Source organism: Mangifera indica, chromosome 14, assembly GCF_011075055.1.
Source record: "Mangifera indica cultivar Alphonso chromosome 14, CATAS_Mindica_2.1, whole genome shotgun sequence".
Classification (NCBI taxonomy): domain Eukaryota; kingdom Viridiplantae; phylum Streptophyta; class Magnoliopsida; order Sapindales; family Anacardiaceae; genus Mangifera; species Mangifera indica.
Window position 1 is genome coordinate 5,810,794 of NC_058150.1, and position 14,756 is coordinate 5,825,549.

The following is a 14,756-nucleotide window of genomic DNA, read 5'->3' on the forward strand; positions in this document are numbered from 1 at the left end:
GATTTAGATGAGAAGAAAGAAATGGGAGCTAAACCATCCCTTGTAAATTTCATTACCCATATTATAGAACTCTACAACAGTCAAGTTTTGAGATTTTAATGTTTGCTGGGTGCTCCTTTCACTTCTGCAGAGAATATATATTTTACATGGCACTGAAAATACATCCATTTCTCTTAGTACTCATAGAAACAACACTTAGATGAAACTGTATCATATAATAGCTTCAAACACTGCAATGATTTAATGGAGGGCACTGCCTGATGATTGGAAGGTTCTTTAGTTCATGCCTCAGATTCGGCTTGAATCTCTTCCGAAAATGAATCTTCTGGTCCAATCGGATACCACTAAAACCCTTGTACGCCAGCTGACTTGCTTGCTGAACAGGCAAAGTAATGGCGGTATATCAAATTCATGGATGTGCAGACCATTAATTACAATTCTACAGCCAAAGCCAATATATAGATTTTAGGAGCAGTGGATAATCACCTTGCGTAAACAGAATACCAGAGCCACTGAGTGCTGTGGCCCATGGAAACCCAGTCTCCAGGTAATTCTGCAGCGGCCTGCTCTCCTCCCAATGGAGCAAATTGGCCGAAATGCTTGTACCTTGTAATTGCATAGTTTTCAACAGATCAGGGGTTAGATGGGCAGGAAGGATGACTTAAAAGATGAAGAGAATTATTAAGGGAAAACAAAAAAGATCAGGGGTGGATCTGAGCCAATCTTAGCCCAAACAAAAGTCAATTTAAGTTCGGCTTGCATTAAGAACAATTAACTCATGTTCAAACTCGGCTCTATTGATTAATAAATATTAATGCTGAGAAGAATAGGAGTAGCCAAAGAAGAAGAGAAGAAGTGATTAAGAAGAAGATTTCCAGTGTGGTGACACCAACAAGTCCTTGAACTCAAACTGAGTTGCTGAGTTAGATCTTCAACTTGAGTTCAACTCGTTTAAGCCAAAACATGAATTTGAACCTAAGCCAATTCGGTTTGAATCCACCCCTAAAGTCTAAAGATGATTTGTCAAATAATATTGAACTCAAAAGCTAATACATATCCTCAACTACAACTTCATCCAAACAAACATTTTAAACACACTCCCTTCTACACGGGAAAATTCAAAACACGAATAAAATTCAGAGACAAACTATGAATTTGCAAGAGGATTCAACAAAGGCCACTTGGTAAAAGTGACTTCAATACCACGTTAACTAAATCATTAACGCAAAGTTTAAATTGAAAGATATAAAGCCGACTATAGCATTTAAGTTCCATTAAACCAATCCAATCATACTCTTCAGCGGTGACTTTTTCGCAGAGTTTGGTGTTTTAACTAAAGCAAACATTAACAGGGGAAAGCAGCCAACTCAAATTTTTGAAAAGAAAATCATAGTTATGATGATTTTATGCATTTGATGGGAAGAGAAGATTCTAGAGTACATGGCACATACCGAAATGGAAGGAATTTATGACGCCCAGAACCTCTAAACCGTTGAGGACCTTCTGGATGATCTGCACACTGCTCCATGCGGTTGAAGCACCTAGAAAGATATGTTCCTTGTTGAGCAGCAACCTGAGAACAGAAAGATGAAATTTATAAAATTGAAGTCAAATGAACGTGAATCATATGTGGTTATTGGAAAACAAGTACCTGTGCAGTTGCAGGCAGACTCTTCATCTGTGAATCCGCATTAGATAGAGCTAATTTAAACCCTTCAATGTCCACTTCTGCTCTTTCATTCCCCTCAGCATCTTTTAACAGATCAGCCACACCCCTCAGATGCTTGTTCTTTAGGTAGATTTCTAGTTGGGGGTACCTTATCAGGACGTCATCAAGTACATCTTGAAATTCTTGAACTGTTAAAGTACCCGACTTGTCCTTGTCTGCAACCTCAAATATGGTTGCAACATCTTCCTAAAGGCACAACATTATAGCATTATAGTATATATAATTAAAGAGACTACATATAAAGAGACAGCATATAGATCCAAACATTTTATTTGGAAATATAAGAATTTCATGTCACCACTAAACTTTAGCAGATTAGCACTCGACGTGCGGAAAAGAAAACAAAAGAAACGCATCAGCTATCTGCAAAATAGTTACTTAAAGAAGCAGAAAAGCTTTTAAGAAGGCATTCAGCAACACAACCATGTATCCTTTCCATTTGTTTTATCAATTGTATTATCTTGGATGCCTAGTTTAGCTCTAATAGATTTATAAAGTTTAATGTGGTTGTAATAAGGCATTCATTCATTAAAAGGTTTATCATCTAACAACTTAGTCCAACTGCTGTATTTTTTGGCCAAGCTCTACTTGAGTATCAGACTTTTGACTTTGTTCTCAAGAAGACTGTGGAATATCAAATTATTTAAGATATTGGATGTATATTTATTTCCTCTTCTATGAGAAGTTCAGATTTCTTTTTTATTAAAACATATTTGCATCTTTGGAAGTAATACAAGGGGAAAGACAACTCAATGCCTGCTTGACTGAGTTGAGTCATAACTGGCATCACAACTTCTTTCTCCGACATTTTGGCACTTCAACAGATTCCAACAATTATAATAAGAGTATATATTTTTATCAGAGATGTCACAATGATATAAAACAATCCATCTTGGCCAAAACCAAGCACTTTTGCAGATTGAGAACAAAATTAACTTGTGCCAAGTTTCACATACCATGATTTTGCGTTGATCTATTGTAGCACAATCACCAAGGGCATATACATTTTCACAGCCCTTTACTCGCAGCCATTCATTTGTTGCCAGAGCACGCCTATCAGTCTGGATAAGAAAAGCTTGAGCATAAATGATAGGGTAAACATTACTCACCCACTCCAAAGTTTCAATTGGCTCAAAGTTAAGATAAGCAAATAATATTTATATTAGTCTGAAGATAAAACGCAAACCCTAGAATATAAGATGTGGTGAAGTTGGAAACAATGAACATTGATAAATATCTTAAAAATCAGAGTTATTAAAGCATGAAAAGTTTATGGAACAAACCTGCCCAATTTGCTCCATAAAGTCCCTAATAACTGGACGAGTCCCAACACCAGTTGACCACAAAACCAGTCCATGGGGTATTGAGCAAACTTCTCCCGTGGACTTAATTTTCACAGTAATTTCCTTATCAGAAACACTAATAACTCGACATCCTGTTAGAACCTCAATGCCATCCCTCTGAAACTTAGTTTCAGCAAATGAACTAATTCTTTGATCATATCTGCAGAGAAACAATACAAAGTTTTCTATTTTAAGGAGTTATGATCTTGCTAACATACTGAATTGGAATGTATATATAGTCAAATATTAGGAATAATAATGATAAGGTCTTTGAATCTGGAAAGATTGCTGAGGAAACTTTTTTCACAATAGGGGGAAATTTAAATATATGATTATGAAGTTACTTGAAAGTTGAATTCATATCATATGACCATATTACTATTTTAAGAAAATAAACATATGAATTCATATCATGTGACCATAACATATCAAGTCTATTTATTTTAAGTGCATGAAACTAATTACAGTGGGTACATGCAATCAAAATAATAAACCATAAAGAACCTAGCCATAGTACATATTTTTTTAATAGAAAGTTCCCCTGTCTCTAGAAATTTAAATAGCTGTAGCATTTTCTAATAAACGCATTATTCCAAAGGAGAAAATAGCAGCATATCATATAACAATTTAACTCCTCCCAAAGCAAAAGCACATGCTAAACTAATCTCATGTAAACCTAATCCTTATTACAAGAAGATTGAATATGCAAGTAGTAACACAATATATCAAAGCTGGAAAATTTCACTATGACTACAAATTTACACTATTTTAGGTATTTCCTTACCATATTGGTTTACATTTTATCCATTGTATGTATGACACACCAATAGGTAGAAACCTGAAGTTTACATAGGCCACTAGAGCTTTGATAAATTTTCTGAAAAAAGAAGTATACTTCTATTTTCCCTTAATGTGTAAACACATAAAATGTGATTAGATTACTTACGAGTTCAAGATATGATCTCCAGATTGTATTATACTTATCTTCACAAGATCTTTAACAGAAGGATATAACTTGACCAAATCTTCTTGGATATAGTCATGCAACTCTGCAGCAAACTCCACACCAGTGGGACCGCCTCCAACAATTACAAAATGAAGGTTTATTTTTCTTTCTTCTTCACTTAGCCCCGGAAGGACAGCCTTTTCAAAACAATCACTCACAGTCCTGCGGATCTTCAGAGCATCCTCTAATTCCTGCATCCTAAAATTTAGTTACCTTGTGAAAAAAAATGCTAGAGCAATTTTAATAATATCTGAAAATATGCATACAGGAGCAATAAATGAGTATCAGAACAAGTATTTTTCTTAACGATAATATATTGATTCTGTATGAAAATCTAATAGTTTTACCTTCAAAAAATGGCAGTTCTCCATTACACCAGGGGTGCCAAAAGTATTCACTTGAGCTCCTACTGAAATGACTAAGTAGTCATATTCCAGAGAGAACTCTGAATTTCCCACCAAGTTCTTCTTAATGTTTGACTTACAGGAAACCACTTTCTTTGATGGATCAATTTTAGTACATTCTGCCTCCCAAAATTGAATTTCTCCATTCCTCTGTCAGAACAATTAGAGAAGCAATAAAAGGAATGTTCTAATAAATGATAGAAATAATAAAAATAATTGTTTCCTCATAGCATTCACAGCGTGATACTTTCCATGCCAGGAAATTAAAAAGTCATATAATTAGACGGCAACAGATACATTGGAAGTATGATACTGTGTAAATGATTTTCTCAAAACAACATAGGGAGATTTCTTTGAAGATTGAATGAATCTGAGAAGTCAGAGAGGAAGTTGAAGAGGTCAACAGAACACATTTACAAGTTAAAATACACTTCTCTATCGTTTACAAAACAGATGGCAAAACATCCAAAACACCCCAGCACTTTATTTGTGAACTAGGAGAACGCATCTCACCTGTTTCTTTGGCAGTAAATGAGAAAGTAAAAGGAAGCAATATAACAAGTTAGCATGATTTTTCCTCTTTTGCCACAATATCACTGCCTTGATGTTAGGGAAGCATATAAAGTAATATGTCTTCACCATTTATCAATACATAAACACAGACTTGCATATGGGTTGTTATATTTGAAGATGTTCAGCAGAATTTTGAAGCTTATCTACCTTCTTTATAATGTTTCGGATTGGCTCTGCAATGCTCCGTGCTTCTACTGTTCCACAAGTTACACTTGGTAACAAAGGAGTGAATGCAAAATAATTCCTAGGTGAAACAACCTGAACATCGTATGATGAAACATCAAGATCTCTAAGGAAACTTGTACCAGCCCATCCTGTTCCAAGTACCACCACTCTCTTCTTCTTAGACTTGTTTTGATCACCTTCAAGAGTGTGAGTGCTAACATCTGATTGTGATTCTGAGTATGCCAAAAGACCTCCACTACTGCAATGGGTCAGAAGCCATGCATACCGTTACATATTATGAAGGTTTGTTAATACCATGAGTATATTATATTTATAAAGCCAAAAGAAGAAATTTTGATCATGCAGCAGAATTTTGAACCGGCTGAAGGACTAAAATCTCTGTACTACTCTCCAGCCTTGGGGTAACACAATCTTGCCATGAACCATCGAGAGAAGTGAAAGAAAAAGCCGAAAAATAATGAGACGTTTCTAATATACAACTAAGCAGGGTACACAAACTGATAAGCACCAAGAGATTCACCACAGCCCAGATATTTGTCACTAATGATTCTGCCAACTCTCAGGTGATCATATAACTCCTTGTCTATAGCAGGAACAATTTGTTCCACCGACAAGCCAAAATGCTCTTTTAGGAAAGACACGTTTGTGCAAATCCCCCTGTTTTGTTATATATTATTTGGAGATATCAAAGCAAATGGAAGTAACCCAGCTTGCTCTTTTCTGTTGAAGTCTCGGATACTGCCTCTCGAGTGCATGCAACACAATTCAACCCATAAAACTGAACTGAATTATTCAAACTGTATAATTTAGTTTAGTTTGAATTAAAAAATTTTCTTAAAAAAGTTACCATTTAAGTTATAGTTTGAGCAATTTCTAAATCAGATTAATTTCGTAAATTTATTTTTAATATATATACATATACATGTTTTATTTGTTACAAATGGAACAAATTGGCATATTTGGTATATACTATATCGTATTAAAGATATAAACCTCTCCTACAATCATATCTCTTAATAAATTTATTTGCTAAAAGTCTCTGTAAACCATATCAAAAAATATAATAATATAAAATATTTTTAAAATGCATACCCAACTTTTTAGTACAAGATCAGACTAGATCTCGTCTTGGTGCCTCCGAGTCAAAGGGCTCGTATGTCAGCCTATCTAAAGTAGGAAATTAAAAATATTTGTTTTAATTAATATCTTTTGAAAAAATGAGGTAAAGTAATAATACTTTTTATTAGTAGTCATTTCCCAAAATTAAAATTTTGGAATATGAAAACAAGATAAAATTAATTAAAAATCTCTGTGTTTCTGATTATCTCATCGAATCAGAGAGATCTTATTTTAAAAGAAGAATCATCGAGAAATTTAAATATGAAACTTGGAGCAGGAAACAAAAGGTTGATCCCGAGCATGCCTGTGATTGAGAAGGCAAGATCTTGTTTCTTCAAGTAAAATTTTCTAGATCCTAGTCTCTAACTTTTTTGCATTTCTCAACAGCTAAACATAGATCTGGAAGAAAGAAGGGAAAGGAAACTGAAAGTGATTAAACAGTAAATGAGGGAGTAGGAACCTGAGAGTGCAGACAACTAAAAGCTTGGAGTAGGTAGGGTAGCCATTGAAAGCAGTGGAAGCTTTCTGGAAAAAGGAGGAAAAAAATGTCATTTTGAGCTGAGAATTGTGTGAATCCAAGCAGATAATTGTGGTTGTTGATTTGAAATAGAGACTCAGTTGAGTGAGATGAGTCACACTGCAGGCGAAGGAGAAAAGAAAAAAGTCTACTGTTGACCAATAAACAAAAAGTTAGCTGAAGGGCATTTTCAGTTGCTCCGCGTGTTCAGCTTTGTACACCTCAGCAAAACTTTACACGTGCTTATTTTTTACTGGCTAGATACTAAGTATTGAAAATCCAAATTTTTACCAATAAACTGTTAGAATTAACAAAAACAATTACTTTTCAGAATAAAATTATTATTTTATTATAAAATATTAAAAATAATAAAATATTATCTATTTTCTCTCTAAATTTAAAAAATTAATATTTTTATTTTAAATTAAATTTTAAAAATTATATTATTTCCCAGTTTTTTCTCTTTGGTAATCTTCTTGTCTTTGACTATTTTTTTGTTAATAATCTCTTTGTCTATCTTCTCTCCTAACGATAGGTAGCTTGATGGACTGTTTGATTCTAATAAATACATTTCGTCATCTAGTGGTCGTATCTCGTTTTCATTCACCCTATAAAGAGCATCGATTTGGAAAAATCATCATTGCAAACAAAAAAAGATGAATCGACAACAATTGGATATGATGAACAAGTCTTTTGTCTTTGACGAGGACAAATGTCAGAGGGAAGACATCCCTCATCGGAAACTCTCAGGGGAAAACACGACTCATTGTTAAAAGAAAGTTGACCGTCATCAGTCAAAAAAAGGATGGGTTGAAAATGAAACCCTAGTAGAGAGAAAATGTGATTTTTCAAAACTTAATTTTTAGATAAATTATTAGTTTTGTAAACATAAAAAGAAAATTAATAATATTTTATTATTTTTAATATATTACTAATAAAATGATGATTTTACCATTAAAACTAACTATTTTTATTAATTTTAATAATCTATGAATGAAAGTTTAAATTTTAAATACTTAACAGATATCATTTTAGATTTGTAATAAAGTTTGGTAGGAGTATGTCTTTTGGCCTAAAATAAACGAAGAATGACTTCTTTTTTGAAGTCAAGAATGACTATTTTCCATCTAACTAGGTAAAAAATTTTTGCTTTTCATTTTTTTTTTAACATAAAGATATTTAAATAACTTTGTTTATTTAGTTTTAAATTATAATTATAATTATAATTTAAGAAAATAAAAATAAAACAAAATAAAAATCGTAAAATTATAACATCCACACCTTCTTCATTTTTAATTATTCTGGTGACACGGTTGAATGAGAAAAGAGTGGTAGTCCAAATATGAAAGAAAGGCACCATCTCACTTACTTGTTTTCGACTACCCATCTTTTTTTAACTTCCTATTCTTCTTGGCACTATGCAAATCTTCTTCTTCAATGCTATATATATATTTGAATGATAGTGGATGCTTTGGTGATTCTCCATCGGCATCACTTGAAAACATGACAAACCTGGTTTTACTGAGTTCAAGCGACCATAATTTCACTCCAATCTCATTTCCAAGTCGAGTATAAAAGAACACCAAGCTGAATTGGCTCAACTCATCAAACTGCAGCCTTAAAGATCAAGTTCCAACCGAAACTGCAATTTAACAAGGTTTTGGCATGGGCTGTGATAAAATATGAACACATTGTATTTTGGATATATTAAACTGTCTGAATAATATAAGAATTTATACTTATTAAAAATTTTATATAAAAAAATTAATTAATATAATCAATATACGACAACATAAAAGAGAATATATGGTTATGATAACTGCTAACTTAGGAAATCATATATTTAGGATATATTGTAATATTAAAAAGGCCAAAAGACATATTCCCACCCAAGGTATAGTGAAATCTCAAATTTTCACCTTTTAACTTTCAAAAACTTAAAAACTCACTCAAAAGTAAATTTATGTTTAAAATTTTAGATAGTGTTAAGAGTAAAACTGTGAGTCATTAAAAATTTTAAAATATTAAAATTTTATCATTTTTCCTCCCAATATTTAAAAATCTTACAATTTCCCCCAACTCAAAGTTTGAAAAGTAACAAATAACCCCTAAGGTTTGTTCCTCTTCCTCCAACGATGATTATTCCTTCTCCGGCCATCGGTCATCCTCCTTCCATTGTTATCTCTCCCTCCGGTCTTTCTTCCTTACCTCTTTGGCCATCTTCAATCGGAGGTAAAGATGTGTCATCTTCGTCTCTCAGATGAAGACGACGTTCATCTTCGTCTCCGATCGAAGACGATCAGAGAGGCAAAAGAGAGAGAGACTAGAGGAAGAGATAAGGGGGGAGGACGACCAATGGCTAAAGATGAAGAAATTGACGCCGAAGGAAAAGAAACAAACCCTAAGGGTGCGTTTGGTTAAAGGTTTTTAAGATTACCTTGGTAATCTATCTTTTATTCCCTTGTTTGGTTTGTCAGTAATAAAAGATTACAGTAATCTTCTATTATCAATGCTGACGTGGCAGGTAATATAGGTGATAATTCGATTACCACCTTCACCTTAGGTATTTAAAGATTACTGGGGTAATCTTGAGTTTATTATAGAAAATTGATTATTTATTAATTTTTTGAGATAAAAATAAATTTATTTTTAATTAATATAACAAATAATATAAAAAATATTTAAAAATAATTATATTCAAGGGCATTTAAGTAAAATATTTTACTAGTAATCTTTTATTACCTTTAACCAAACACAATAATTATTTATACCTATCAAATTTTATCAAACATAGTAATCATTTATACCTAGTAATCTTCTAAGTAATCTATCTTTAAGATAATCTTTCTACTTTAGTAATCAAACATTACCCAAACCAAACACTCCCTAAGGGGTATTGTCATTTTTCAAATTTTGAGTTAGAGAGAAATATAATATTTTTAAATATGAAAGAAGAAAATATGATAAAACTTTAATTTTTTAAGTAAATAATAGTTGTATCCCTAATTTTAACTGAGATTTTTAGTAAAAATCTGTTTATAAATAGATATTTAAATTTTTTAAAATTAAAATATAAGAATTTGAGACTTCACAATATTTTGGATGAAAATAAATCTATTGCCCTATTAAAAAATATATATTTAAACTGAATGGGAAATAATTATTCTCTTTTAAGGACTTTAAGCCAAATGGGAGAAGAGTCCACGTGATGCGCTAGCAAATGAAGGGGAATAGCATGTGCCATTGTTACAAAATAATAACCTTCCTGGCCAATTTTTATTACCTCAGCATCGGCAAAAGGAAGCTTATGGTGAGAATGAGACAAAATATTTCTCTAAAGGACCTCTACCCGCGTTTTTCTTTACTGTCTAAAATTTCAGAGAGGATCCCCTGGTACACAAATTAGTATGAATGATTAAATTTTACTGTGAAATTACTAGGTTGTTTTTTATTGAATTTATAAAATTATTCTTACCTGCTAATATATATCAATAATTAGTTTATATTTAGTTTATTAAAATTATAAAAATTTTATAATATTATTAATTTTTTTATTTTTTTCCAACTTTTACAGCTAAATTAAAATAAGGCAATGAAATCCACATGAGACATCCATCAATACCATCAATCTTGTCGTAGTTATTGTCAGTGCTCCTCTCACTCACTATTATCAATACTTTATATTAAATTCGAATCAAATTCAAACAATATTTTATTTTATAGTTCAAGTTAGATTTGAATTGAGTTAAATTCAAATTTGATTCGATTTGTATATAATAGAGCTCAAACTTGTCGAGCTCATGAAAGTTAAGCCAAACTCAATTTGAATTCAATTTAACTCATTTCGAGTTTAAGTTTTTAACTATTTTATTATTAGAATAATATCATTTTAATATATACTGATCGATACAACATCATTTTACATCAATATTTTTAACTGATAAATTTCACAAATAACTCAAACTCGAACAAATTTGTATAAGACTAACTCATTTTCAAATCGAACTTAAATTTAAGCTTAAATAAATTTGATTCAAATTCAATCTTATCTATAGCAATCATCATAGCCACCTACCAACGTTGTCTAAACAGTTTCAACTTAGCTACCAACTATCTTTTTTCATTAATAAAAATAATATAATATAAATTTTAACTTTTATATTTATAAATTTAATATAGCATCAAAATATTAGTTAAATAATAAATTCAATAACTTAAAATATTTTTAGATATAAACAACAACACACTCAATAAAAAACCAACTAAATCAAATGACGAATTTAATAATATATGATAATTACAATTGAACAAAATATTAAAAACTTAAATAAAAAAATTTCATATTTAATAAAATTAAATAAAATAAATAATATATAAATATAAAAATTAATTTTTAATATAAATTAATTAATTTTATATAATATAAATTTCAATTTTCATATTTATTCAATCCAACCTTCAAGTTTTATCTTCAATTTTCCGTCCAAACTAGAGGTGGCAGAGGCTAGGCTCCCCTTATTAGCCCAACCTACCAACGATTCTGTTTGCTACCGTGTCAGATATTCAGAATATTTGGATCGTGAAAACTATACCCAGACTGGCTTGACACGGTTTAATTTAATAAAAAAATAAAATTAATATTTTAATATTTTAAAAATAAAAACTCATTAATAATTATTAATGTTTTTATTTTTCTACCATATTATTTTATTAATTATTTATATCTTTTAAATACAAAAAGATATTACTCGATATATACTTATAAAATTAAACAAATATAAAATAATATCATTATAAACCCGAAAAAATTTATCATGAATTAAAGAGATATTACCAAAAAATAATTAAAAAATTATAAGCAAAATATATTAAAATATGAGCAATATTATGTGTATCTACTTTAGATACATAAATATATATACACTCATATGTGTCATCATATAATTGGTTATTATTTTATTCTTAATTCAAAATCATCTAATCACATGATGATACATATAAATATGTATATATTTATATACCCAAAGTAAATACACATAATTTTATTGTTAAAATATATAATTCAACATAATATGGCAAGCCACGCCCAACCAATTAGATTCCAACACAACATACTTGGCCCACTAGCATCACAAAGTCCACTAGCAATTATTTACTGGTACAGCCGTTAAATTATATACTTCTATATTTATTTTAATTATTTTTCAATGCCTTTTAGATTCTCATAATATTTATTAATAATAAATACGTTTTAATTTTGAATGATATTAATTTATATATATTATCAGTTTTGTATTCGAGATTTGAAGAGGTTTGCTCTTGTTTCAAAGACATGGAAGGCAAAAGGAAGAAAATGGTACTGATGAATGAATCTGAGTCCAAGGCTGGATTCGAACCTAATCCTATCTGAGACAAAGCAAATCGGGTAAAGTTGAATATTTAACTGTTACTTACTAGCAATTTAGTAAGAATCTTGTTGAAGTTTAGAAACAGTATTGCATCAGTTTTGAATACCGCCAGGAATTCTGTAGCCACAAAGATTAAAAATATTGTTAGATCACCATACTGTAACCAAATAGGGAAAAGGCAAGCAGCCATTCAATATCAAAAACTGATTTCATAAAATAATAGATTCTAGATGATAATTATAATTTAAAGAATTGTGGTGCTGTTAGTTTAACTCCAATCTCGTGAATATACCAGAGAAGAAGCTGATGACAACACATCCATATCTGAGTTTTTCAGACCCTACACCCACTACAGAGGATATAGAGTATAGTTAAAACTCAATTCATACACAATTATCAAAGTTTAACCTCAGAATTCGAGAAACCCATCAACCTACAACTACTTGTAGACAAATATGCAGCCTCAGTTGAATCCAATAATATCAATGCCTTGCAGCTTCTGCCAAGTAGGTTCCCCTGTAGAACAGGGCTTGGCTCCACTACACCTCAAATAAATCGGATTGTATCATCACAGGCATTTTGAGTGAAATCAAAAATGCACTTGTATCTTAATCTTGACAATTCAAGATGAAAGGCCTTAATCAAATAGAATATTACAAGCAGGGCCGTAATTTTTAATCAAAAGCAAATAACAGTCTCAGATAAATCCCTTAATTTCACTAATAGTATAGTGGACCCGAGTAGGTTCTCCCTTAAACAGGGAATCGGAGCCAGCTACACCTCAACTACTAGGTTAAATCATCATCAACTTCAATTCATTGATCAAAACAACATTAAATAGAATATTCAACCAAACAAGGCATGCATCAAGTCCAAAAGCTTTAAGCATTGAAAAGGAATCCATTGAATTACAGGCTCAGAATATAGAACAGCTCTATCAATCAAGAATTTTCTGAAGCAGAACTGGCATTTAAAGCTGAATTATAATCCTCATTGCCAATACTATTTCACCAGAATCAATTCAAAAAACATTCCTTTGAAACAACAAAATGCATTAAAAAAAACTGGCTCATATTAAGAAATTCAACCATTTATTTATTCTGCTTCATAGATCACTCTCAGAAGCGCGGATAAATAATTAATCATCGCCGGAAGTGATAATGTTCAAAGCAGGAATAATCAGAGACAAAAACCATTGAAAAGATATACCAAAGTGTAGCACCGGCAGAATAATCATTTGCATCTATGACTAAAATAATTTTGGAGTAATATTTCTATCGAAAAAGAGCTAAAGGTGAGGAGAGACACACAACATAATACACAACTATGTATAAGAATATTGCGGTTGATTTGACACAGATCAGCCGTGGGAGAAGGGCTAAACTGCAACACTTAACAGCGTCGGTATAGCACAAGCTTTGGGGCTTTCTTCTTCATCATGAGCTTCAGAGAAGCCCGGGGTAGCATCGTGCAGATAGACACATACATTAAATAATTCAGATCAAGACTCGAGAAGAAAAAGCTAAAACCCAAAAACTAGAAGGCTGTTTTGAAGAGAAGAAAGATTTGGAAGAAGATGAAGAATCTTGAGACCCTGTGTTGTGTTTATATAGATAGAGAGGATTCGAAACCCTAGATCAGCTACTCGTGAAAAGAACGCACAAACTGAGATCGGGTCGGGTTTGTTTGTTAGATCAGTTTGGTTCAAAAGCCAAGGCCCAATGTAAGGGTTGGATGGACCCGTTCATTTGTATAAACCAACCCCAACTTAACCGTATAAAGCAAAAGTTAGGGGGTTTTAATTAACACCAGAAATAGAGGTGCATGTGTGAAAATTAAAATCGAAGGGGTCCAAAATTTTTTACTATTGTTATTTGGGCTAGAACTAATATTTAACACAAGAAAGTTTGACGTATTATTAAACTTACTATTTAGGGGTTGTTTGATTCGGATGATTTAAAGATTATTTTGGTAATTTATCTTTTATTACTTATATTACCTTGTTTGGTTTGTCAATAATTAAATATTATACTAATATTTTATTAATTATGATAACGTGACAGATAATATAAGTGGTAATCTGATTATCATTTTCACCTTAAATATTAAAAGATTACTAAGACAATATTAATTTTATTATAATTATATTATTATTTATTAATTTTTAAGACAAAAATAAATGTATTTTTAATTAATATAATAAATAATATAAAAATATTTAAAAATAATAATATCCAAGGGTATTTAAGTAAAATAATTTACTAATATTCTTTTATCACCTTTAATCAAACACAATAATTATTTATATCTATTAAATTTCATCAAACATAGTAATTATTTATATCTATTAAATTTCATCAAACATAGTAATCATTTATATCCAGTAATTTTTTTATTTTAATAATAAAATATTATCTAAACCAAACGTTTCTTAAGGGTAGTTTGACTTATATAAGCGCTAGGATTAATTA

At 31.0% G+C, this 14,756-nt stretch overlaps 1 protein-coding gene, 1 long non-coding RNA gene and 6 other non-coding genes across 8 annotated transcripts; all 8 read right to left on the reverse strand.

Annotated features, from left to right (window-relative positions):
• Positions 1 to 8: 8 nt before the first annotated feature.
• Positions 9 to 7,036, reverse strand: LOC123196314 (external alternative NAD(P)H-ubiquinone oxidoreductase B1, mitochondrial-like). The gene is made up of 10 exons (XM_044610289.1): positions 6,821 to 7,036; positions 5,203 to 5,479; positions 4,426 to 4,632; positions 4,019 to 4,269; positions 3,013 to 3,232; positions 2,686 to 2,790; positions 1,652 to 1,915; positions 1,452 to 1,573; positions 487 to 606; positions 9 to 376 (listed from the first exon to the last, which is right to left on the reverse strand). The coding sequence occupies exons 1-10, from the start codon at positions 6,910 to 6,912 to the stop codon at positions 289 to 291; spliced, it is 1,746 nt and encodes a 581-aa protein (XP_044466224.1). The 5' UTR covers positions 6,913 to 7,036; the 3' UTR covers positions 9 to 288.
• Positions 7,037 to 8,140: 1,104 nt separating this feature from the next.
• LOC123195877 lies at positions 8,141 to 14,110 on the reverse strand. The gene is made up of 2 exons (XR_006497534.1): positions 12,332 to 14,110; positions 8,141 to 8,519 (listed from the first exon to the last, which is right to left on the reverse strand). It is a non-coding gene; the product is annotated as an uncharacterized LOC123195877 (long non-coding RNA).
• Positions 12,536 to 12,643, reverse strand: LOC123197106. The gene has a single exon (XR_006497807.1). It is a non-coding gene; the product is annotated as a small nucleolar RNA snoR97 (small nucleolar RNA).
• LOC123197092 lies at positions 12,746 to 12,861 on the reverse strand. Its single transcript, XR_006497794.1, has one exon. It is a non-coding gene; the product is annotated as a small nucleolar RNA Z278 (small nucleolar RNA).
• LOC123197093 lies at positions 12,980 to 13,094 on the reverse strand. The gene has a single exon (XR_006497795.1). It is a non-coding gene; the product is annotated as a small nucleolar RNA Z278 (small nucleolar RNA).
• LOC123197091 lies at positions 13,195 to 13,287 on the reverse strand. Its single transcript, XR_006497793.1, has one exon. It is a non-coding gene; the product is annotated as a small nucleolar RNA Z223 (small nucleolar RNA).
• On the reverse strand, positions 13,351 to 13,436 carry LOC123197111. Its single transcript, XR_006497812.1, has one exon. It is a non-coding gene; the product is annotated as a small nucleolar RNA U36a (small nucleolar RNA).
• LOC123197112 lies at positions 13,620 to 13,759 on the reverse strand. Its single transcript, XR_006497813.1, has one exon. It is a non-coding gene; the product is annotated as a small nucleolar RNA snoR134 (small nucleolar RNA).
• Positions 14,111 to 14,756: the final 646 nt, after the last annotated feature.

What these genes read in the sequence shown, in the direction of transcription:
- LOC123196314 (XM_044610289.1), bottom strand. Translation starts at nt 6,912, where the DNA reads ATGACATTTTTTTCCTCCTTTTTCCAGAAAGCTTCCACTGCTTTCAAT. An exon ending in TTAGTTGTCTGCACTCTCAG is followed by an intron (nt 5,480 to 6,820) that starts GTTCCTACTCCC and finishes GACCCATTGCAG; the next exon opens with TAGTGGAGGTCTTTTGGCAT. An exon ending in TTATGGAGCAAATTGGGCAG is followed by an intron (nt 2,791 to 3,012) that starts GTTTGTTCCATA and finishes TTTCTTATCCAG; the next exon opens with ACTGATAGGCGTGCTCTGGC.